General features: G+C 45.5%; 1 protein-coding gene across 2 annotated transcripts in view; it reads left to right on the top strand.

The window, feature by feature from the left end:
• Positions 1 to 24,011, top strand: part of myo5b (myosin VB) — a 47,760-nt gene that overhangs the window by 4,816 nt on the left and 18,933 nt on the right. For both annotated transcript variants that reach the window (XM_072714275.1, XM_072714276.1), the window contains exons 2-16: positions 15,239 to 15,349; positions 15,656 to 15,827; positions 16,576 to 16,720; positions 17,306 to 17,462; positions 17,772 to 17,915; positions 18,213 to 18,294; positions 19,016 to 19,123; positions 19,728 to 19,837; positions 20,158 to 20,423; positions 20,622 to 20,703; positions 20,919 to 21,059; positions 21,389 to 21,511; positions 21,614 to 21,697; positions 23,521 to 23,682; positions 23,798 to 23,895. In XM_072714275.1, the coding sequence (XP_072570376.1) occupies positions 15,239 to 15,349; positions 15,656 to 15,827; positions 16,576 to 16,720; positions 17,306 to 17,462; positions 17,772 to 17,915; positions 18,213 to 18,294; positions 19,016 to 19,123; positions 19,728 to 19,837; positions 20,158 to 20,423; positions 20,622 to 20,703; positions 20,919 to 21,059; positions 21,389 to 21,511; positions 21,614 to 21,697; positions 23,521 to 23,682; positions 23,798 to 23,895 (1,985 nt within the window). The remainder of the gene's footprint in view (positions 1 to 15,238; positions 15,350 to 15,655; positions 15,828 to 16,575; positions 16,721 to 17,305; positions 17,463 to 17,771; positions 17,916 to 18,212; positions 18,295 to 19,015; positions 19,124 to 19,727; positions 19,838 to 20,157; positions 20,424 to 20,621; positions 20,704 to 20,918; positions 21,060 to 21,388; positions 21,512 to 21,613; positions 21,698 to 23,520; positions 23,683 to 23,797; positions 23,896 to 24,011) is intronic.

Genomic DNA, 24,011 nt, shown 5'->3' with positions numbered 1-24,011 from the left:
CAGGAGAGCTGGTAGGCTGACCGCTTGACTCTTTGATTCGCTCCGGCCTTGTTGACTGTGTGGTCCTCCCCACCTTGTTGTCCTCTATTCAGCCACACTCTGGCCATCCGTTGGGTTTCCTGTAATGCAGTGAAACAGTCTGTGAATGAGGACACTGTCCATTCAGTCAGCATGCATGCTCCTATTCAGTGCTGTCTGCAGATGAAACTGGAATCAAAACTGAGATGCACAATACATCGAGTAACATGCCAATTGTTATTGGCTAATATTTGTTAGAAATCAAGACTTCTGTGTCTGATGTATCAGTCTTTACTGATATTGCTGGCTGATATTTACACTTTAGCCAGTATTCATAGTTGCTAGTATTGAAGCTCAAGTCATAAATACTAAATTAATGGAGATGATTGTGCTCGACGAACTTTGCATGGTGGTGGATTTTGTCAGCACATTCAACATTTAGAACCTCACTACAGTCTCCCAAGTCGGCGCTAATTCAATGATGTCTCTCTGCCTGCATTATGTATCAGGGCTCCATACTGCAGTCATTTAGACGCATTTTGTGACCATTTTTGGAGACACTGCCATAGCTAGGTGCACCAGGGCAGCTTCCCTTTTTTGTATTTTTACACCATCAAAGTATGTCATGAAACACCAAGAGGGAGCGAGGATTGGTGTGTACGGTGGGATACTGAGAACCAGTTCCAAATTAGAAATGGTTCAAAAGTTTTGAGAACTCTGAATTTCATAAAACATTTGAATACGGTTCCACTTATCAATTCTTTCACGCTGAGCTGTTGGTAGGTGCTGGCATTGCAGGTCCCCCTGCACGCTGATCCTTCCCTTTAAGTGGCTTAGAAGGAAACCGCTGCCCCTCCTGCTCCCCGGTTCTAGTGGCCTCGTGCAGCCACTCCAGGTTCCGCCGCTACTGGCCATGTTGCTCCTCCAGCCTACGGCGCTCCTCAGCCAACTGGACCTCCAGGGCACAGCATGCGCCCTGGTGTTCGAGCAGTGCAGCCACTGCGGCCTCAGCCTCCAGCTCCAGGCGGCCGCGCTCTCACTCCCAATAGGCCAGCTGCTTGCGCAGCTTCTCCAGGATGCGCCACCTCTTGTCCATGTCCTCCCGCTGTTGCCCCTCTTCGTCATACAGATCGCGACACTCCTGGGTCATCTGGTCCCCCAAGCTGCGACTCTGCTCCCGCTGACACGGCCTCTGACTGTCACACTCTCGCTCCCAACTTGCCAGCTCGCCATGCAGCTGCCCCAACTCGCACTGCTCCTGCTGTACAGTGTCACGCAGCTGCTTCTGGTCCTGCTAATCCTGCTCCTGGTGCTCATCCCGTTCGTGGAGCTCCTGAGCCTGCTGGGCCTCCAAGCTACGACATGCCTCCTCGTGCTCAAACAGAGCGGCCTCCACCTGCTGCCTCTAATGGTCGCGCTCGCAGCTGGGGTCATGCCACGGCTCCTCACAGCTGGTGAGCAGAGAGCCCTCGATGGTCAGTCAGTGGTTGTAGTCTGCAGTAGTTCCTGCCTTCCTCATTCGGTGATGTCATCGTCTCCGATGAAAGTCCAGTGGGCTGGCACGAGCAGCTTGAGGATGCACTGCAGAGGGCCAGGGTGGTTTGGAAAGACTGGCCAGTATTTCCCTCACTGCGCCACTCCAAGCTCGTCTGCTGGCAGGTTTGGGGTGGGCTAACAGGCAAGAGTGTACCCGGTGTCCCCTCTTGCCGCAGCCTCAGCAGACTTACTCCTCCCGAAGCCTGTGGTTCTGGGCTGGCCTCACTGCGAAACTGTTGCTGCCATTGCTTCTGATCCGCTGTTGTATGCAAAGCTACAGCAGGCTTGCCAAACAATATTGTAAAGAGCCCACTGCAGCAGCACCAGTGGGACTACTTCCGGCATCCCGCTTCTGACACCAGTGTAGCACTTGGCAGAACCGGGTATCGCAGTGGCAGAAATGAGATGAGGCGGGACATGCAAATGGCCTGCGCTACTCGGAGCCACCTCATCGGCGCTACAATACTGTGGTTATATATGAGCCAAGGCACCGTCGTTAATTTCAAAATGCTCTGTCGCTAAGACTATAAACCAGTCGTTTGTTCAGAAACTGCCTGCTGCTAAACCCAAAGTCCAGTCTTCATGTACAAACATGTAAACCAGGTGCGTCATAAATGGGTATTATATGTTTTTTTAAACGGATGGCTGCGGAGGGAGTGTACACTCACCTAAAGGATTATTAGGAACACCTGTTCAATTTCTCATTAATGCAATTATCTAATCAACCAATCACATGGCAGTTGCTTCAATGCATTTAGGGGTGTGGTCCTGGTCAAGACAATCTCCTGAACTCCAAACTGAATGTCAGAATGGGAAAGAAAGGTGATTTAAGCAATTTTGAGCGTGGCATGGTTGTTGGTGCCAGATGGGCCGGTCTGAGTATTTCACAATCTGCTCAGTTACTGGGATTTTCACGCACAACCATTTCTAGGGTTTACAAAGAATGGTGTGCAAAGGGAAAAACATCCAGTATGCGGCAGTCCTGTGGGCGAAAATGCCTTGTTGATGCTAGAGGTCAGAGGAGAATGGGCCGACTGATTCAAGCTGATAGAAGAGCAACTTTGACTGAAATAACCACTCGTTACAACCGAGGTATGCAGCAAAGCATTTGTGAAGCCACAACACGCACAACCTTGAGGCGGATGGGCTACAACAGCAGAAGACCCCACCGGGTACCACTCATCTCCACTACAAATAGGAAAAAGAGACTACAATTTGCACGAGCTCACCAAAATTGGACAGTTGAAGACTGGAAAAATGTTGCCTGGTCTGATGAGTCTCGATTTCTGTTGAGACATTCAAATGGTAGAGTCAGAATTTGGCGTAAACAGAATGAGAACATGGATCCATCATGCCTTGTTACCACTGTGCAGGCTGGTGGTGGTGGTGTAATGGTATGGGGGATGTTTTCTTGGCACACTTTAGGCCTCTTAGTGCCAATTGGGCATCGTTTAAATGCCACGGCCTACCTGAGCATTGTTTCTGACCATGTCCATCCCTTTATGACCACCATGTACCCATCCTCTGATGGCTACTTCCAGCAGGATAATGCACCATGTCACAAAGCTCGAATCATTTCAAATTGGTTTCTTGAACATGACAATGAGTTCACTGTACTAAAATGGCCCCCACAGTCACCAGATCTCAACCCAATAGAGCATCTTTGGGATGTGGTGGAACGGGAGCTTCGTGCCCTGGATGTGCATCCCACAAATCTCCATCAACTGCAAGATGCTATCCTATCAATATGGGCCAACATTTCTAAAGAATACTTTCAGCACCTTGTTGAATCAATGCCACGTAGAATTAAGGCAGTTCTGAAGGCGAAAGGGGGTCAAACACCGTATTAGTATGGTGTTCCTAATAATCCTTTAGGTGAGTGTATATATGTTCATTCAGTTTCACTAATTTAGCTTTATGTACCTCCTGGTATTAAGCTGTGATATGGATAAACACCTCACGTATTTACCGTTTACCGATAATTAAAACCGGACCTGCGTACCATCCAGTTTAGGCAAGTTAAACAGAACTGTAAAGTATTACTAACATCAGTGGCAAACTGAAATCCAAGATTTATTTTATCTTGAAGCAACCTGGTTTTGTTTTAATGAAATATGAAAATGACATTTTCGCCAAATAATCTTAAAATAAAATGATGTCTCTCTGCCTGCGTTATGTATCAGGGCTCCATACTGCGGAAATAAAAGTTGACATTGAACTCTAAAGAGAATAAATGCAGTGTTTTGTTCTAGAAACATTTTGACTATTTCTTTTCCACAATCGGAACATAGAATCAATAAGATCCAAATTTTATGAGCAGAATCAATTGAATTTGATGAGCTGAACCAAATCAGACTTGGAATCAGTAAAATTTGAATGATACCCAGTTCTGTTTGTGTGAGTGAGAGAGAGAGTGATTAGAGTGGAGAGCTAACGCGAGGCTGTCGTCATCATAACAACTGGGCTTGGTGACGATTCTGTACAGGATGCCATCTGCCTGTGTCCAGTCCATAAGTACTCTCACTCTCGTTTGATCCTTTGGTGACAAAGAAACAAACTTTGGTGTTTATGTTTGGAAAAAGCACCATTTAACATAGTGCTTTAAGAGAATAAATCGTTACTTCAGTTTGTGACTTTTTCCTTTAAGATAAAACATCACATTGTTATGTCTGTAAATTGTATGTCTACTACCAAAGCACTTATCAGTAATACAGTTAAGATGGAAAAAAATGAATATGTTATGTTGCATGTCAGTTTAAGTGGTACACCAACAATTTGTGCTGGTGCTCCTAAAATTTTCAATAAAAGTACCAGTGCTACTAATGGAAAGAGTTACGATGTGGTTGCTACACACACGTCACCTTCATCAGTTTTCCTACAGATTCGAGAAGCTTAGAGGTTACCTGGTTATCGGTATGGGTTACTCTATCAGCATACCATCCATCTTTTTTCTATACCTGCTTAGTTCTACAGACAATTTGGCAACCCTGGCTGGAGCAACCAGAGGAAACCCCACCACAGCACAGGGATAACGTATAAACTCCACCCCTGTAGACCCGTCATAGAGACTTGAACCCTATTTCCAAAAGTGTGAGACAACAATCCTAACCACAGCACCACTGTGCTGGCCCTTGCATTGGCAACATTACACAAAAATATATTGGTTATCGGAATTGGTCCAAATTTCCACATTGTTCCACCACCAAGACGAAGTGTTCAGTTACCTTTTTTCCCTGATACAAAATACAGAAAGCTTCACTTGGGTGCTCTCCTGTGACTGAACACTTCACAATGGTGCTTTTGTGCTTATAATTAATCAACGTTTTGAAAACACGGTTGATCATATTAACTGTGCAGAGCCATGTTCTCTCAGTCGGTAGGATACGACCTGTCATGACAGGTTAGAATCCCAACAACGTATTGCTGAGATGGTGCCCAGATGTCAGCCCAATGGTCGTATGCTTTGGATGGAAATATCTGCTAAGTCTCTGGAATAAAAAGAAAATAGTTCTTTGACAGAGCTAGGGAGGGGTGCACCAGGGATATGCCACTGGACCACATAGATTTCACCCCCAGCCTTTGCAAGCATACACAGTTAGTCTCACACACACTACAGTGCTAGTAACAAGTGATTCCTTGGCAGTGTGACCAGTTTGAAAACAGTCTTCTTGTAGTGTGATGTTCGGTGTTGCTTTGATTGACCCCACCCCTGGAACTCCCCCCTCTCTAAATTCAGGGCAGTTAGTCAGCCTATTTGCCTAACCCTCCCCCAGAGGAACATCCTAATTATAATCTTCAGACAAGCAGATGTTTATTCGGTAAGAGTATACACCACCATATGGAATTTGTGTCCTGTGCCCACTGTCATTCTATTCATTGTGTTATTTTTAGGCAGTTAACAGGTTAATTCCCCAGTGGCTTTTGTTACGTGTGCTGTTTTTATTTCCTTCTCTCTCTGGCAGAGCTTGGCTAACCAGTTGTACAGCTCAGGTGTCCTGTCAGAATTGTGGTTCTGTGTCAGAATAATCTCACTGTTCAGTCTGATCTCTTAACTAGCCTTTCCCTACTCTGGATGTTTGGACCGGACGCGCTTCTGGTTCTGGATACTGAAGGACACTTGAAATGGTTTAGGCTGTTTGGTTTATTAGCTTTGTAAAGTAGCACCATTTAATGTTAACGTGGAATGTGAGCTTTGAGATTGAAAAGGGTCGACGTCCCCAGCAGTTTGGTAACGGTGCAGATGTCCACATAGCCTCTGCAGAAAAGACTGAGCTCAGTTTATCAGAGTAAACTGGCCATGTTACTCAGAGCCGAGAAAGTAGCGATCCGTAGAACCAGGAGGCATGTTCTGTTAAGGACCCGGGATGTGTGGCTCTTAATGGCTGACGTAGTGGGGGTGGGGAAAATGGGAATCGTTATTTATGTAATAGGTGCTCTTTGTCACACCTGTGTCACGTCTTTGTGCCGTTGGTTGTGAGTTGGTGAGGTAAACAACTGTCACGGTCGCAGGGGAGTGAGGCGGCCCACAGGTGGGACCCTGCAGGCAGGAGCTTGGAATGTCAGGCTCCACCCATCTTCTGCTTAGTGTTTTCATGGTGTTGGGGGGGGGGGGGGGGCAGCGGGAAGCCAGAGGTGTCCACACACTCATTCCTAAAAAGCCTTTTTCATTGATTGGGTATTATTTAGATCAGTGTTTCCCAACCAAATCCTCAGGGACACCCAGACAGTCCACATTTTTGCTCCCTCCCAGCTCCCAGCCAATCAGGAACACTGAAATACCTGGTATGGGCGTGTTGAAACCTGGGAGGGAGCAAAAATGTGGACTGTCTGGGCGTCTCTGAGGATTGGGTTGGGAGATATTTAGATCCATAATTTGCCATGACTGTGTGCCTCCACTCTCGCACAGTGTGATTGTCTGGCTCCCAACGGAAATGCAGTCACTCCTCTTTTGAGGAGAGGTGGAGACGGAGAGATGACTCTCTCCAGCTGCTCAGACACACAGCCGGGGGTGGGGCCCCAGTGTGACGCTCAGTGAAAGCTGATCGGCCAGTGTGCAGCCGGCCTCAGCCAGCCAGACCGGTCCTCTTCATTCGCCGCTCGCACATCTCACCCCGTCGGCTTTGAAGGTTTTTGTCCTGAGCCTCCCCAGTCACATGCCGTGTAACACGAGCACCTTCATTCCTCTCCTCGTCCCACACTGAGCTGGGGGTTGGGGCTTCATGCTCTGGAGCAGCTTGACCCACCATTCCAGCTGCAGGGGAAATGAACTCATCCCACTTCAATCAAAAGAATCACCCATCCGCGCATCCATCTTCATTATATGGACAAACGCACTGGGACACCTGGCCATTACGCCTACAGGAACTTTTATGAAATCCCACTCTAAATCCATAGGCATCAGTATTGGTGTCTATTGGTCTCCCCTTTGCAGCTATAACAGCTGTCACTCTTCTGGGAAGGCTGTCCACAAGTTTATGGAGGGTATCTGGGAATTTTTGCCCATTCGTCCAGAAGAGCATTTGTGAGGTCAGTAGGGCTGCCACTAAGGACTATTTTTCTATGGATTAATCTCTCGACTATTTTACCGAATGGTCGGTTAACCTAAACGATTAATTTTCCTCCAGAAAACTTAATTTAAGTTGATTTTATTTTCACAGCAACGGACCGTACAGTATGTCATTGCAGTGCTTAGATAATGGCCGCCGGCTTTTCAGCACCATACGGACATTATATTCACCCACGGTTCAGTAAGTAGATTAGTAATACGCCTAAAATATTAATGAGATCTTGTCTGTATAATCTAATGTAATCTGTATAAATTCGGCGTATCCTTGTGCTTATTAAATTCGGTTAGAGGAGCTCCTTACATGCGACTGTTTAGATAAATCATGGAAGCGATAAATTGAAGTCTCTCTGTAGCTACATCTTCTGAATGGGGAGATATTGTGGTAGGTAGAACAAACGTTGGTGCAGTGGTTACAGTGGTTTTTCCTTCTGTGGTGGTCCATCATCCAGAATAGCAGTGTCTCTTCAGGCACTGGGGCCGCTGTGGTACTCGTCGATTTAAAATATTGATGTTGATTAATCACGCCAGCCCTAGAGGTCAGGCACTGCTGTTGGATGTGAAGGCCTGGCTCGCAGTCTGCGTTATATTTCATCCCAAAGGTGTTCAGTGGGGTTAAGGTCAGTGCTCTGTGTGGATCAGTCAAGCTTTTCCACATCAAACGCACTCACCATGTCTTTATGGACCTTGTTTTATGCACTGGGGCACAGCCATGCTGGAACTGAGAAAGGCCTTCTGCAAACTCTTCAAACAAAATTGAAGCATAGAATTGTCAAAAAAGCCTTGGTATGTGGACGCATTAAGAGTTCCCTTCACTGGAACTAAGGGGTCTGAAAAACACAAACTTTACAGTTAGCACAATTAAGTCCGACAGGTAAACCCATCCGTCTCGTCCATCAGACTGTCAGACTGAGAAGCATGATTCGTCACTCCACAGAACCCATTTCCACTGCTCCAGAGTCCAGTGGCAGTGTGCTGTGCACCACTGCATGTGATGCTTGGCATTGTGCTTGGTGATGTGAAGATTGCATATCGCTGCTCGGCCATGGAAGCCCATTCCATGAAGCTTCCAGCGCACAGAGTTTGCGCTGCCGTTAATGCCGGAGGAAGTTTGGAACTTCTGGCAGCCAGATGTTCCTCTGCTTTCTGTGTGTATGTTTGCCTGCAGTATGGTTGCTATCTGCATTGATCGTTGAACTGCCTCTTTGTTCTTTCCCATGCATGCTGGTCTCATGGAGGAAGATCTCAAGCATGAAAAGAGGAAGGTGGGGGGCACTGTCACCAGAGGTTGGATAGTTCTGGTCCAGAAAGTAAAAATCCAGACCAAGATTTCAACCAGTTGAGTATCAAGAGTCACAATCCGAGTACTCAACTGGTTGATTGAAACAAAATCTTGGTTTGGATTGTTACTTTCTGGACCAGAACTATCCCTCTCTGACTGTCACTGCTAATGGCAAAAGCAAGGTGTACCAGTGGCATGCTCACCTGCTTTTGTAAACACCCGCTAATGACCTCTGACCTTCTTTTGGATTGGTGATGGGTGGGAACGTCCTGTTTTACAAGCCAAACGATGTGCCAGCCTAAACGACCGTGATTTGCATGTAGTGTCGGCGCAAACGCAAAGCCTTCGTGTGTGAGAACTTCATAAACTGCAGACCTGCTCAGGAGGTTTGTAAATCAAGTGCGTCAAGGCTGTGTGGTGACGGCAGGCTGCGTCTGCCCTTTGTGTTTGGGGTCCGGGTCCCTGTCTTCATGTACACTGATTCTGGCTGGGGTATACAGCTGTGATCCCGCTAGGCGTCTGAGGTTCGCTAGCTGGGCCACTTAGCGGAGCCGTTGTCTGTTGCTGTATTTTTTAGTTCCGTGTAGTTGGGTATTAGTCAAGGAAAAGTCTGTGTGAAGGTGCTGTCAAGTGAATGCCTGCTTTAAAAGGGCAATGGAGAAACTGTTGGATATATCTGTCAGCACCTTCTGTCTGCTTCGTGGTGTGTGTATTTTGCACCATTTTCTTCTACTGCGCATGTGAGGGTCTTTTCTGGTTCACATAAGGGCTCATTCCAGTGCTTTCTTAACCTTGTTCCTTGTAAAGCGTGAACATTGCCCCTCTGCTGGTCATCAGCTGTGCATACTGATAAATACGGAATCTCGCAGCATTTCTCTTCTACACAGGAGTGCTAATTTACATCCCAGGAAATCCCCATAAAGCAACACCCAGTGGGTTTGAAGAAGGTGAAGGTGGCCTGATGTTCTCCTGGTCGGTGCTGACAATTTAGCTGGCCGATTTCCAGGCCCTTGGTCCTGAGCTGAAAAGGATTCTGACGCAGGTTGTGGTTCCAGTTTGACACCCCCACAGCCAGCTCTGTCTATGACTGTCATACCTGTGAAAGGCCAGCCATTACCCCACCCAGTGTTGCCTCATATCTCCACACTGTCAAAAAATGGGTACGGCCCTGGTTCAGTTTTGTTCCCCACAGTACAACCAGTGTTAATGTACCCCTACTGAGTCCATTTCTGTATCTTAAGTTAGACTAAAAGGTACATTTACCTTTTCTAACCATGCACATCTCTCTGCATAAGGAGATGGTCTACGTCACTGCTGAACCCAGCTGGAAAGCAGTGACCTTTGGCCCACCCACTTTTGGTGGCTTTGCACGACTGATAGGTGCAGGATGCACCATTCAGTAGAATATTTTTGTTTTAGAGGTGCATCGATGCGATATTCATTATCGGTATCGGCACCGATCCATATCTGTCATACAGATCGGGCGTCGACCATAAGTGACCCATCCACGTCCGATGCTTACTTATTTAGTTCTCAACAGTCCTCTTAAATCAATTTCTATGATCAATCACAGGACAGTTGTTTTCCATCTTAGATATGTTCTAGCATCATTCAAGCCGAACGCTAACGCTGCTGCTCAGTTTTTAGCCACTTAGAGGGTGTGAGTGCAGTGACTTCTGCCTGCTATGACATTTGCATACCCTTTGCAGTAGGAGGAGTGTAAGTACTTCAGGTAAGAGGGCAATGACAGCAAATGTGACTTGCATGCTTGCAAAGCAAGCTTAACAAACATGTCTGCAATCTGGAGGTATTTCACACTTGGAACGGAAACTGGTAGCACAGTGATTTCCAGTTTTTGTAAATGTTTTGAGAGGTGGAAGTAGCGTTTAGTAGAAAATCCAACTAAAAGTGCATGTCATTGTGCCAGACAACACTAGTGATCTGAATAAAGCAGTGGCTGATTTGGGAGTTGCTAGCTTGGGCTGTTTTGCACACTCGCTGTAGCTTGTGGTGCAGGAGGGGCTGCTATCGTAATGAAGTACAAGTGATGCTGTTGCCAGCGGGATAGAAATATTTGGATATTTTAAGCATTTGCTACTTGTGTATCCTCACTTGGAAGATATTCTAATTGAACTGCAAAATGCCTCAAAAAAGCTTAAAACGACGTACAAACGAGGTGGAACGGAAAGTGTTTCTAGGAGTCTAATCAACAATGCTTTTTTGGCATACCTTTTTATCATCTGTATTTACTAATTTTAAAATAAAGATCTCTGGTATCAGACCGGTATTCATATTGGCTGATACCCTCTGTTCAAGTATCGGGATCGTATCGGCACTGAAAAAGTGGGATCGATGCACCTCTACTGATAATATTAAACTAAAAAGTGCTCTTGTATCGGAATCTGTATTGGTATCGGCAGTTCAGTATCTGTATCAGAATCGGATCGGAACTGAAACTGTGGATTGGCCCATCCCTAGTTTTAATGGAGGGTGGGTGCCTTCTGTGGCGTGCTGGTCATGAAGGGACACCGCCCGCCCCACCCCTGCCGCCCGCCAGCCTGCCCCACCTGCCACACGCACATTCCTTGTGTGCTGCCATCGCCGTGGTGTGAGGGAGGGGTTGTGGAAAGCATGGATCACAGCTCTTTAAACTTTCAAACAAACCAGTTTCGTTCCTTTTGCATTGTGCTATTTTTTGCCACTGAAGGTTGCAGATAGCATGTCCGCATTCATGCATCATTTGTGGGTGCAAAGCAGTGTGGCTGCATGGAACGGCGTGAAGCTGGGCAGGCCTCTACGGTCAAGGTGCAACGGGGCCTGCTGGTACACATCGTAAAAGCATGTATGTGCTACGCAAACGAGACCAGCCACCGGCTCTGTGCACGTGTGCTAATGCTGTCCCCCGGTTGATGATTAACCCAGGGGCGATGACTCTTGGAACCGGTCCCCACCGGTCTCTCTACAAGTTCTGCAGTTTCGCTCTAGGCTAATCACATTTCCCACAAGCCTTTGTCTCATCCTCCTGGAGTGTAGCACCAAGATGGCTTCCATCATCCTGGGAAACACGTTTTCCACCATGTAAGACATCACACTTTTCAGGCCTTTTCATATGCAGAATATTTATTTTCCTATTCTTTTATCGTTGTGGTAATAGGAGACTTGTTTTCCTGACAATGCAGATGCTACGGATCGCCTTCATTATTGCCCACCATAATATGCATAACCATAAAATCCACATTACACTATTACACTATCCTGTATGCTCTATAAACGGCTGGGTCACAAAGGATCATGGTACATATGTACCTTCCTGTTTTCCATTCCTCAGCTTTGTGATGGGTATTCCAAATCCATTCTCTTTTTTCAGTTTAAGTAGATTATTCAGTAAAGCACATGAGATATTCAACACTTTATTATAAAATTGGCTTTGTGTTAATGATTTTGTCCAACTGTAGTTTAATGTAAATGTTCCAAACATGTTTAAGGTAGGTTAGGCCAGGCCAGGGTTATTCAACTCGAGGTCCGAGCCCTGCTGGTTTTCCAGCCTTTCTTTACCTGTCAGTCAGGTGTGAAGCCTCTGACCAATCAGAATCAGTCATTATTAAACAACTACCTGGGAGAACTGAAAACACGGCCTGGATTTGGAATCGAGGGCCTGAGTTGAAGAACCCTGGGTTAGGCTATCATGTTTGGTAGGTTAGGTGTACTGCATTAAATTGCATTAATGCCGTGTAATTGTTTTGCCTTGCATTGGTTTATCGGGACATACACTCCTCAGGTTATGATGGGGTTATGTATTTGAAATAACCGTGGTGCCATCTGAGTTTGTGATTCTGCTTCTCTTTCTCCTGCTCACCTGAGCCCGACGTTCACCACGTGTCAGCAGTCTGAAGTGGAGAGCAGTGGTTTGGGTCATGTGCTCTAAAGTATCTAGACCTTTTTGAACCTGAGAACTACTTCACGGGTATTGAGCCATACGAAGGGTTACCAGTTTGAAATACCCTCCTAAACTTATCTAAACTTCATGTGTAATAAACATGTTTTTTTATTTTTTAGATATTGTCGATTTCAAATCTACGTGAATGCACATGTGATTAAAGAGGAATAGCAACAGGATGAAATTTAAATTTTAGACGCTGCTCACTGGTGAGCTCACATATTTTTAGAACAGGTCCGCGGGCGACTCATGTGACCCTTGGGGGCATCTTGGTGCCCACGGGCACCATGTTGGTGACCCCTGATCTAGACAGTCATGACGGGTCTTAAAGGGATTCCACCAATATAGGTGTAGCATTCGCGAGGAACAAGGTGTGTGGAGGGTGTCTTCTGAGTGTGGTGGTGTAGAAATAGTGTAGAACATTAGACCCAAAAAGACTTCTTCAGAGAAAGTCCTTCTTCATGCACTGATGTAACACCCCCCAGTAGCCCCCAGAGGGAAGATCTTGAAATACTACAGATGTCTGTGCTGCTCAGTGCATAAAACAGCAATGTAACTGAATATGATGTTCTATTACAGTTCTGTCTGAAAAACATCTTTGTATGTAAAATAGTACTACAGCTACAGTTTCTGAATCCCAGTATTGTCCTGCTTCACCTGCCAGCTGTCCTTAGTAAAATACATTCTGTTTGTAGTCTGGCTGCCTGCTCAGCAGACTGTCGTGATACTGACTATCGGCCACAGACCTCAGTACCACAGTACAGCACATTGACAGACCTGGGTTTACAAGGGTACCTAACAGTGCAGTGCCCTCAAATTAATAAAAAAAAAAAAAAACACTTTTTCAACAGAGTATTGGATCGATGGTATTCATAGCCTTGGTTTTATTGAGCTAGTATCGGGAAAAATTCATTGTGGAGTCTTAAAGCACTTATGTAAGTCGCTCTGGCTAAGGGCATCTGCCAAATGCTGTAAATGTAATGTAATGTAATGTAATAATGTGTACCCTCCGATGGAAGTCAGTCAGTCCATGACTGTTGGGGGCGGAGGGGGCAGTAGTGCCTTCTCACTAATTTCTGATACACCATTAGTGGACCCTCTCCTTGGTTTCCAGGGTTACGTTTGAGCACAAACCACCTTGCTAATCTGGAAAATTCAGTTTCAGAAAGTATGCCTCCAGACCAAGATTCTGTTTCAACCAGCCACTGCAGTATAGAGTCACAGTCACAGTACTCAACTGGCTGGTTGAAACGAAATTCTGGTCTGGATCGGTACTTTCTGGATCTGAACTTTCCACCCCTGATCTTTACATGCTGATCTAATATATAATGAACTGTCTAAAGTTCAGAGTCTAAACTTTAGACTCTAAACCAGGGGTGGCCAATCTTATCCGAAAAAAGGGCCGGTGTGTATGTGGGTTTTCGCTGAAATTCCCTAATTAGATTACTAATTAGAGAACTGATTGGCTGAAGAATCCTCACACCTGGATTGGAACAGCTGACCTACAGGTTATCCCAAAAACCTGCACACACACGGGCCCTTTGCGGATAGGATTCTCTTTTTTCACTTTAAGTAGATTATTCAGGTAAAGCACATGAGATATTCAACACTTTATTATAAAATTGACTTTGTGTTAATGATTTTGCTCAACTGTAGGCTAATGTAAGTGTTCCAAACATGTTTAAGGTAAGTTAGGTTAGGCTATCATGTTTGGTAGGTTAGGTTAGGCTATCATGTTTGGTAGGTTAGGTTAGGCTATCATGTTTGGTAGGTTAGGTTAGGCTATCATGTTGTTAGGCTATCATGTTTGGTAGGTTAGGTTAGGCTATCATGTTGTTAGGCTATCATGTTTGGTAGGTTAGGTTAGGCTATCATGTTTGGTAGGTTAGGTTAGGCTATCATGTTGTTAGGCTATCATGTTTGGTAGGTTAGGTTAGGCTATCATGTTTGGTAGGTTAGGTTAGGCTATCATGTTTGGTAGGTTAGGTTAGGCTATCATGTTTGGTAGGTTAGGTTAGGCTATCATGTTTGGTAGGTTAGGTTAGGCTATCATGTTTGGTAGGTTAGGTTAGGCTATCATGTTTGGTAGGTTAGGTTAGGCTATCATGTTTGCTAGGTTAGGTGTACTGCATTAAATTGCGTTAACGCCCGTATAATTGTTTTGCCACCCCTGCTCTAAACTAATGAAAATAAAAACAGAATAAACAGTGGCCTCTTGTGTCCATTTTTGGAAACTGAGTATGTGACCCATCCTTAAGGTCCAATGAACTTTTTGCATTTCAGCTTGTCCATTTATTTTCGTTAAGGTTCAACTTGTTGTGAAAGGAATGTTTCAGCCAGCCATGGACTTTGAAGTAGGTAGAGAGGCGGCAAGGGAATGCAGAGGGTATCGAAAAAGTCACCGGTCATGATTGAGTGTGTAAAGCCATTTCGATTTTTATACCTGCATGTATACATGTGGCCCAGTTTCCATCAGGACCAGCCTACAAACCTAGAAATTAATTCCTAGCATAGTCGTGAAGTACGGGGGGTGGGGGCTTGTAACTCCCCCAGTAATCAAAACCGGCTAATACACCCCCCCACCCAAACAATCACATCTCCCCCTATATGGGTGGAGAACTCAACCTCCCTCAAAGTTCAAACCAAAGTTATGGTTTTGCTTCCTAGTATTTGATATTGAGTAATGATAGGAGTAAGTCCATGATCCAACGTGTGGAAGGTGATCATCATCTCACATAGGGGAAGTGAAGGTCCGTTTCTTTGGCTGGTTCCCCTCACCTGGCTGGTTTATCATGTTGATAAATAGGAAGTCAGATAACAAAGCCGGCTGCTAAGACTTTGCCCGGCTTTGCTGCCGTCACCCTGTCTTGTCCTGTCAGCTGATGGTGTATCTGTGTTTCAGTACACGAGGGTTTGGATCCCCGACGCAGAGGAGGTATGGAAGTCTGCAGAAATTACACGAGACTACAAGGAAGGGGATCCCATCCTGCACCTCAAGCTTGAGGATGAATCGGTAACTACATGCTCTGTGTCTTTGTGCCATGGAACCAGAAGCACTGTTGCCTTGCACTCCCTGTTGAAGATCTATTAAAAACCTGGAAATTCTTAATTTATTATTGGGGCAGGTATGTGGCTCTGTACCTGTGATCGTTAGGTCGTTGGTTTGAGTTCCCCCCCCCCCTTGGCAGAATAGTCATATCTCCACTGGGTCCTTGAGGGGTCATGGGTAAATGGCTGGATGCCAAGGTGTACAGTGATGTGCATATATATGTGTATCAGCATTGCATCCCTAACCCACCCCGCTGGTCTCTTGTCCCAGACACTGGATTATCCCGTGGGCCCCAAGAGCAATGCCCTGCCCTTTCTCCGCAACCCTGACATCCTGGTGGGGGAGAATGACCTCACGGCGCTCAGCTACCTGCACGAGCCAGCCGTGCTGCACAACCTACGGCTGCGTTTTCTGGAGTCCAGCCACATCTACACGTACTGCGGTGAGTCTGCGCAGGGCCCCCGTCAGGGCTGGGGCAGTAACCCACCGGGGTGTTTCAGATCTCTGTGCTCCTGACGTGGGGAAGACCTCCCACATTGCATGTAGTCTGTGGTCTTCGGCTCATGCCCTTCTCCATAACTGGTTAGTCACCAGTGACGTGTGTGACAGTCGGTCAGTCAGATGCTGAAGCCACCCACGGTGTGTCTACAGTATGTTCAGAAGGCCTGCTTCCACAGCGGTGACCCATAATCCCTCTGTAGAGAGTATGCTCATTTCATGTTTTAGGAAAATGAGAAATCTACATGAAAATGTTGCAGCTGTGGGTTCAACTTAGGCAGATAAGGGTAGTGTTGTGTTACTGGGGGAGAGATACTGGGGTAGCAAAACCAGTTAGTTGTGTTTGGCCAATTTGTGCAACTGGAAACCAGAAGCTGTTTTTAAAACCTTTACACATTACGAATCATAGGTCAGGTGAAAACTGTCAGTATGATTTAGTTAATTAGCCACACGCAGGTCAGATAAAGTCACTGTATTTGTACTTGTGATTCATTGTCCACTGTACCATGGACTTTGTTAGACCCCTTTTCAGTTCCAAGCCTCTGACAAAGCAGTGCATGCCAGTGGTGTCCTTTGTGTACACAGTGACCTGACCCCATTTAACACGAGTGCAGGCCGGTACAGGGGGATCTGTGCCTTCCATTACAGTGAGGGCCTCTGTGTGACTTGCCGTTCTCCTCACATCTGCACAGGAATTGTGTTGGTGGCCATCAACCCTTACGAGCAGCTGCCGATCTACGGGGAGGAAGTCATCAATGCATACTGTGGCCAGAACATGGGGGACATGGACCCACACATCTTTGCTGTGGCTGAGGAGGCCTACAAACAAATGGCCAGGTAACCAAAGCCTGCGGCCTACATTGAGCTGTACAGTGTATAGGAAGGAACTCGTTGGTGCATGCTACAGCTAGCCTTCTGTCTCACTGCTGTTTTGCCCCCCGCTTAGATAAAATTCCAGGCCTCCAAACCTGTATGGCCCTTCATACTGCATAGACACTTTTCTGTGCCTTTGGTTACTTGCTGCTGCTGCCTCTCCCCACCTCTCTTAAATGTCAGCTTTTTTTTCTGTGTACAGCTGGAATATTCCTGTGGTGGTCATCTGAGTTCTGTTCTGCTTTGTAATCTCTTTGTCAGTCATGTTGTAAAGGTGTCAGCGTAGCACACAGCCTTGAAGCATGTGCGTTACATTAGTCATAAATTTGGCTTAAAGGGAGTGTCATTTTTCTTCTGAATTAAGTAGTCGATGCAAAAATGTTTTTGTCGGTGATGCTGTGGAATCTACACGATGTCCCGATGGATAATTTGTCTGGAATTCCCTCTTAATAAGAAAATTAATGTCCATGACTGCAGCAAACAATAATCCAGTAGACCTCACGTGCACAAGGTTGTTGGAGCCATGACCCGTTGTCCCATTTTGCGCAGAGATGAGAGGAACCAGTCCATCATTGTGAGTGGGGAGTCAGGAGCAGGCAAGACTGTCTCCGCTAAGTATGCCATGCGCTACTTTGCTACCGTCGGAGGCTCAGCCAGTGATACAAATGTGGAGGAGAAGGTTTTGGCTTCCAGCCCCATCATGGAGGTGAGGATCTTTGACAGGAACCTTGCCAACTGTAGAGGGTTGTGATCAGTGTTAAAACAGAACTTGGCCCATGAGCAAACATTGATAAAGGGATTGAACTCTGACCCCCTGTGTGTGTTAATTCTGTAGCCTTCTAATTTAGGTTAATGGTACACAATGATTTATTTGCAGTTGTCTGAAATAGCAAGGTGCATTCTGGGAAACCCTCTCACCAAGTGCCATCCAGGAACTAACTCTTACTTTTCTCACCTCACCAAAAGTCACTCACTGACGATCTTCTCTTCCCACACTTCCTGCTTAAAAACCCAGGCTATTGGGAATGCCAAGACCACACGCAACGACAACAGCAGCCGCTTTGGCAAATATATCCAGATTGGCTTTAACCAACAGTACCACATCATCGGCGCCAACATGCGGACTTACCTTCTGGAGAAGTCTAGAGTGGTGTTTCAGGTGAGATTGTGCAGGTATCTGGTGTCAGGGACTATAGGTGTGTGCTGAGGGCTCATGTTACTTGGGTACAATGGATCATGGGTTGACTGTGAAGCTGAGAGCAGACTCAATGTTCTTACAAATAGGAGGTTAATGTTTTAGGGCAGCTGTTCATTTAATCACCGGCTCATGGAACATAAACCTGAGAATGTACAACACACACACACAAACACACACACACACAGCATCCTTTTTTTCCCCAAAGCCAGCGTGAACCCTATTCTTTTTTCTGTGTGGTGATCAGTCTTTGTTTTGTAGGCTGAAGATGAGAGGAACTACCACATCTTCTACCAGCTGTGTTCTTTTGCAAACCTCCCAGAGTTCAAAGATCTAGCCCTCAGTAAGTCTCAGCTCAGCAAACTGACACATTCGTTTTCCCACACTGGGCACTGCCATGTTGGTGCTGGGACTCTGAGCAGCATTTGAAGTGCTGTTCACTTCAAATGCTTCACATAAATGATCTAAAGTCAGCTTTTGGAGAGAACTTCAGAATGCCTAGGAAGCAGAAAAGCTGCTCTTTAACCTAAAATGTTAAGATGCACTAATTGGAAAGTTTCAGATGAGATTAATATTTGCTGATTGTCAGCTATGTTTAGACATGAATAATGAGTAAAATGGTTTAAGCCATGTACTACTGACAGCTTTTGGTTCATAGATTTGAAGCTTTTCCTTACAATGTCATGCCCATTACAAAGTATTCATAAACAATCCCGGGGCCTTGATTATGAAAAAATATTTTTAAGATGCATGTGTCAGCATTTTTAGTTTGCGAGTGAATCTAAATCTCCACTTTTCTTTCACTGTATCCAGCAGTAACCTCATTGCACAGCAGTAAAAATATTTCTAAGACAGAAATTAAAAAAATTTCTAAAGATAAATTGCTCATCAGTTCTTGAAGATCAAAACGGAGAGCATTGAATCTGTCAGTGTGTTGTTCTATGTTCTAAACTTTATATTTTAATAGGCACAACAGTTTGACGTTTTCCATGCTCTTCTGACTGGAGGTGAAGGAGGCACCTGTTGATCTCATTCTTCTTTCCTTCTTGTCCCCCCTCCCCAAGCTAGTGCCGAGGACTTTATATATGCCTCCATGGGTGAGAGCATCTTCATCGAAGGAGTGAATGATGCAGATGACTTTCGGAAGACCAAGAAGGCCTTCTCACTGCTGGGTACGCACCAGCTCCCGAGAGACGAAAGGCGCGGGTAACGGTTACACTGGTCTCCCCAGTGGAGCACAAAGAAGTCTGTGTTTGGCTATTCCTCTGCACAGTCAGGTTCAGGGCTGCCAACTCTCACGCATCTGGCGTGACACTCATGCTTTCAGACTCTCATGCTCACCGAACAAATCTTACAGCAAATCTATATTATTCTGTTATAAATCTAAAATTAGCTACATCAGAAGCATATGGGGTAGTTTGCAAACCCTACAGACTATTTATAAGATGATAAAACTCTTACATGCATACCCAGTTACATGTATGTATGTGCAGACATGTTTCGAATTGAAAATCTCACGCCAGCCAGCTGACCAAAGTTGGCAACCCCGGAGATTGGGTCTGTTTAGGCATACATCCCATTCTGTTCTTACTGCTCTGTTCATTCACGGATACAGCAGAGCATTCTGCGTAGTGTATTATTTCAGACGTGTACGGTAACGCGCTACAGAAAGCTGTCCAGCTAGCCATATGTCGTGATCCTTATCATGTCGTGTTTCACTGAGTAATGTGGACATCCTGGTTTCTGCTAATCGGCGGTGTGTGTGCTTGCACGCAGGGGTAAAGGAGAGTGACCAGATGAACATTTACAAAGTCATTGCTGCCATCCTGCACCTGGGGAATGTAGAGATCCAGTCTTTGAGGGATGCAGAGTCCTGTCACATCTCTGTGAGTCTCTGGGTCATCGCGAGTCGTACTGTCAGCTAGGGTTGGGGCCATTCCGGAATGCATTCATCAATTCCAATCCAAATTGGGAAAAGGAACTGCAGTTGGGATTGTGAAAAGAAAACTCTGAGGAACAGAATTGGAATTGAATTTGAATCCTAAAGGAGATGTAAATTCCAACTCCAGTTCCATTTCCTGATTTGGATTGGAATTGATGAATACACTCCGGAATGGCCCCAACCCTGCCTTTAGCCATTCTGTACCTTTGGTTGTCATAGCCTTAAAACCAACATGCTTTCGCCGGCCTGTCCCCGTATCTGTAGAAGGACGACCCTCATTTGCAGCACTGCAGCCGACTACTGGGAGTGGAGCAGGACCAGATGGAGCACTGGCTGTGTCACAGGAAGCTGGTGACGACCTCAGAGACATATGTGAAGAGCATGCCACGTGCCAATGCGCTGAATGCCCGCAATGCTCTGGCTAAACATATCTATGCCAATTTGTTTGACTGGATCGTACAGCACGTTAACAAGGCCCTATACACCATTAGCAAGCAGCACTCTTTCATTGGTGTCCTGGACATCTACGGGTGAGCCACGCTGATTGGTTGTGGGGCGTGGGCTTTTGTGAAAATGTCGCCCACTGACTAGTTTTGGGGGCCCTACAACGATTAATATAAATATACTGCATGTAGGCAAGTGATTGTTAGCTGGGATACCAGAAGAGCTACCTTGCGTCCCGTTGTAACCATCTGGTCTTGCTTTCTCGCTTCATCCCATTTCCACAGGTTTGAAACTTTTGAGCAGAACAGCTTTGAGCAGTTTTGCATCAACTACGCCAATGAGAAGCTACAGCAGCAGTTCAACTCGGTTAGTTGACATCAGGAACCAGTATATTTCTATATGGGACAGGTTTGACTGGGTCCTTCCCAGATGTGAATATGCCCCCCCCCCCCCATTCTACCTCTCTGAAAAGTATGTCCTGTATAATTTAGTAGAGTAACTCTGGGCTAATCAAGGCCAGTTAATTGAACAAATGCACAGAGAGCAGTGTTCAGTACTCAACATGCACCTCTTCCCTCCAGCACGTGTTCAAACTGGAGCAGGAGGAGTACATGAAGGAGCAGATTCCATGGACCCTCATTGACTTCTATGATAACCAGCCTTGCATCGACCTCATTGAGGCCAAATTGGGGATTCTGGACCTACTGGACGAAGAGTGCAAGGTATGGGTGTTATTCCAAGGAGGTAGCATTGTCCAGCTTGAGTAAAGCCACTGGCTGAACTGAATGACAGGCATTGAGCTCACTGAGTGAACTTGAAGCATGCTGAGTCTGTATACATTCAGCTACCTTCATTCATGACAAGTCCTGATCTTTTGATTTGATTCTGGGTGCCCTGAGTACACAGCCAATTTTTGTTTTGTCATAGCACTTAATCTGATGACTCCTAATGAGTCCAGTTAGATAACTTAAAGGAATGTCAAACAACTGTGATTCCTTCCACAGGTAACCTACAAACGTTTTTGTGCATTTTCATGTTCTGCTTCCTTCAGGTACCAAAAGGAACAGATCAAAACTGGGCCCAGAAACTTTATGACCGCCATTTAAGCAGTAACCATTTTCAGAAGCCCAGGATGTCCAACACCTCATTTATTGTGATCCACTTTGCTGATAAGGTGGGCTGGACTGATAAACATTGTACTGTGTACTTTGACATGTTTGGGTCAATATATTTAGGAGGACGTCAACTGTAGTCTACTTCCATTTTGTTCCTGTAGGTGGAGTACCAGTGTGAAGGGTTCTTGGAGAAGAACCGGGATACGGTCTATGAAGAACAGATCAACATCCTAAAGGCTAGCAAGGTGAGAGTAATGCCGTCTTCCTGCTGAATTGTCAGGACTAAGGGATCATTCACACAATAGCACACATTCATCACAAGCTATAGAAACAAAAAACAAACAATGACTCTAGCAGAAGTACCCATAAGGCATCACCTCCAGCTCCCAAACTCTTTCATCCACTAATTGCTCATCCTTCAAGCCACACAGCCATTCATAATTGACCTAGGAGAAGTAAAAATAGGAATTGGGGTGACAAGTCAGTATCCGATTCCAACTTTACTTTTATGGAAAATTGACCTCGTACTTGAATACTACTCAAAAAGGTAATCTGAAGTATCTTGTAAATGTTTCTTATTAACTAGTGTTGATATCATTACAGCATTGCCGTGTTTTGGGAAAGATGTTTATTGTTATATATTATCTTTTGACAGAATAATTGTGTCTCATTGTGATGACTGAGAAAGGGTTGTAGACAAAGCCTGCTACTGGATGTGGAAGATAAATTTTGTTATAGGAGGGTTGCAGTTTTGATTTTCCAACAGACAAATGTCCTTGTCAAGTATACACAGTCTCCAGTCAGACTCAAAACATTACTGGAAAGTCACTTAAGCAAATAGTTCACATGCTTCACATTTTAGCTACCCAGGCAATTAGAAAACAAGGAGTTGGCATGGAGATGTGAAAAACAGGGTGGAGCCCAAGATGCAGGATTTAGCAGAAATGTGCCTGTCATTGATGGGGATATTTGCTGGCCCCACATCTCATCACCATCTCTGTATCACAGTCCACCAGACATTCTGTAACATACTGGTAATATTTCCCCTGATTAGGAATAGAATATGTAATTAACCACATGGATCCGTATTCATGAGTGTGGAATGTGAGCAGCACTCTTCAACATATATTTTACAAAGAAGTCTCTTAGAAATGGTTGCACTAGGATGTAAACCAAAGCTCTACATCTTATAAAATGCCACTAAAATATAATACAAAATAAGAGCAGGTTCTGTTTCTGGGATGGAAAAGTAGAAAATGCTACATGATCATTATAAGCTGTTAGACGGTTAGTCACTTTAAATCCTGTGTTTCCCAGAGATTTTAGCTACAGACAGTGTTGGGGAATTTACTCACAAAAGTAATCCATTAAAGACAAAGATGGAAAGTTCAGGTCCAGAAAGTACAAATCCAGACCAAGGTTTTGTTTCAACCGATCAGTTGAGTACTCGGTGACTGTAACTCTGTATACTGAAATGGTTGATTGAAACAAAACCTTGGTCTGGATTTGTACTTTCTGGACCTGAACTTTTCACTTCTGTCTGTAATGGATTACTTTTGTGAGTGACTTTCCAACACTGGCTACAGATATACAAACAAGGTCAGAGGGTACCAAAGGAGATCAGATTCATCTACCCAGAGTCAGAGGTGGAGCCAGCGCTGCTTGTATCTTGGCAAACTACGTAGGGTCCTGAAAAGACCGATAAAGACCTTCACTGCATGGTCAAACTTCACCATTATCAACAGGCTGTAACCAAGGGACATGCCAGGAAGTGCTGAGTTGTTTCCTGATAAAGACAGAGAATAGAGATTCCTTCTCTCTGGTATAAACTCAGGCCCTCTGCAGGGTGTCCAGCCAGCCTGCCTCTTATAAGTAAGCTGGTGTTTACCTTTAATTCCTGAGGAGAGGATCATGCCCACTTTTTTCCCCTTCTGCATATATATTACTGATATGTTAATACCCTTTGGAGTTGGATCACTTAGCCCACAGTGGTCTCCTATGAAGCCAACACTCCATTGGCAGGATGGTGGAGCTGGGGTATGAATTTCACATTCTTCTGCAATCTCAGTTCCAGCTAGTGGCAGACCTCTTCCAGGAGCTCAAGGACAGTGCTGGCTCTCCTACCTCCCTCACTACCACAACCACAAAAGGCCAGAAGATCAGCGTTCGGCCTGCCAAGCCCGTCCCCAAAGCCTCCAACAAGGAGCACAGGAAGACTGTGAGCTATCAGGTGAGGATGTTCTTGTGGACGCTGTCCCAAATTCCCCCGTGATTCCCCATCTTGGTAGTTGCATGCACATTTGCTGTCCCTCAGCACTCAACCTCTTCTGCGTCTGTTGCACCAGTTCCGCAGTTCCTTGCATCTGCTGATGGAAACCCTGAACGCCACGACGCCTCACTACGTCCGCTGTATTAAACCCAACGACTACAAGGAGTCCTTCTCGTAAGTGTGTGTTTACTGGGAAGCTCCACAAAGCTGTCCTCTCATCTAAAGGACACACTAAACTGATTGAATGTTCTTAAGCAAATTCCCTGGAGGCCAGTGCTGACTTGGATTCT

The sequence above is a fragment of the Paramormyrops kingsleyae genome, chromosome 7 (assembly GCF_048594095.1).
Source record: "Paramormyrops kingsleyae isolate MSU_618 chromosome 7, PKINGS_0.4, whole genome shotgun sequence".
NCBI lineage: Eukaryota > Metazoa > Chordata > Actinopteri > Osteoglossiformes > Mormyridae > Paramormyrops > Paramormyrops kingsleyae.
The sequence above is the reverse complement of the archived record's forward strand: the minus strand, read 5'-3'. Positions and strand labels throughout refer to the sequence as shown.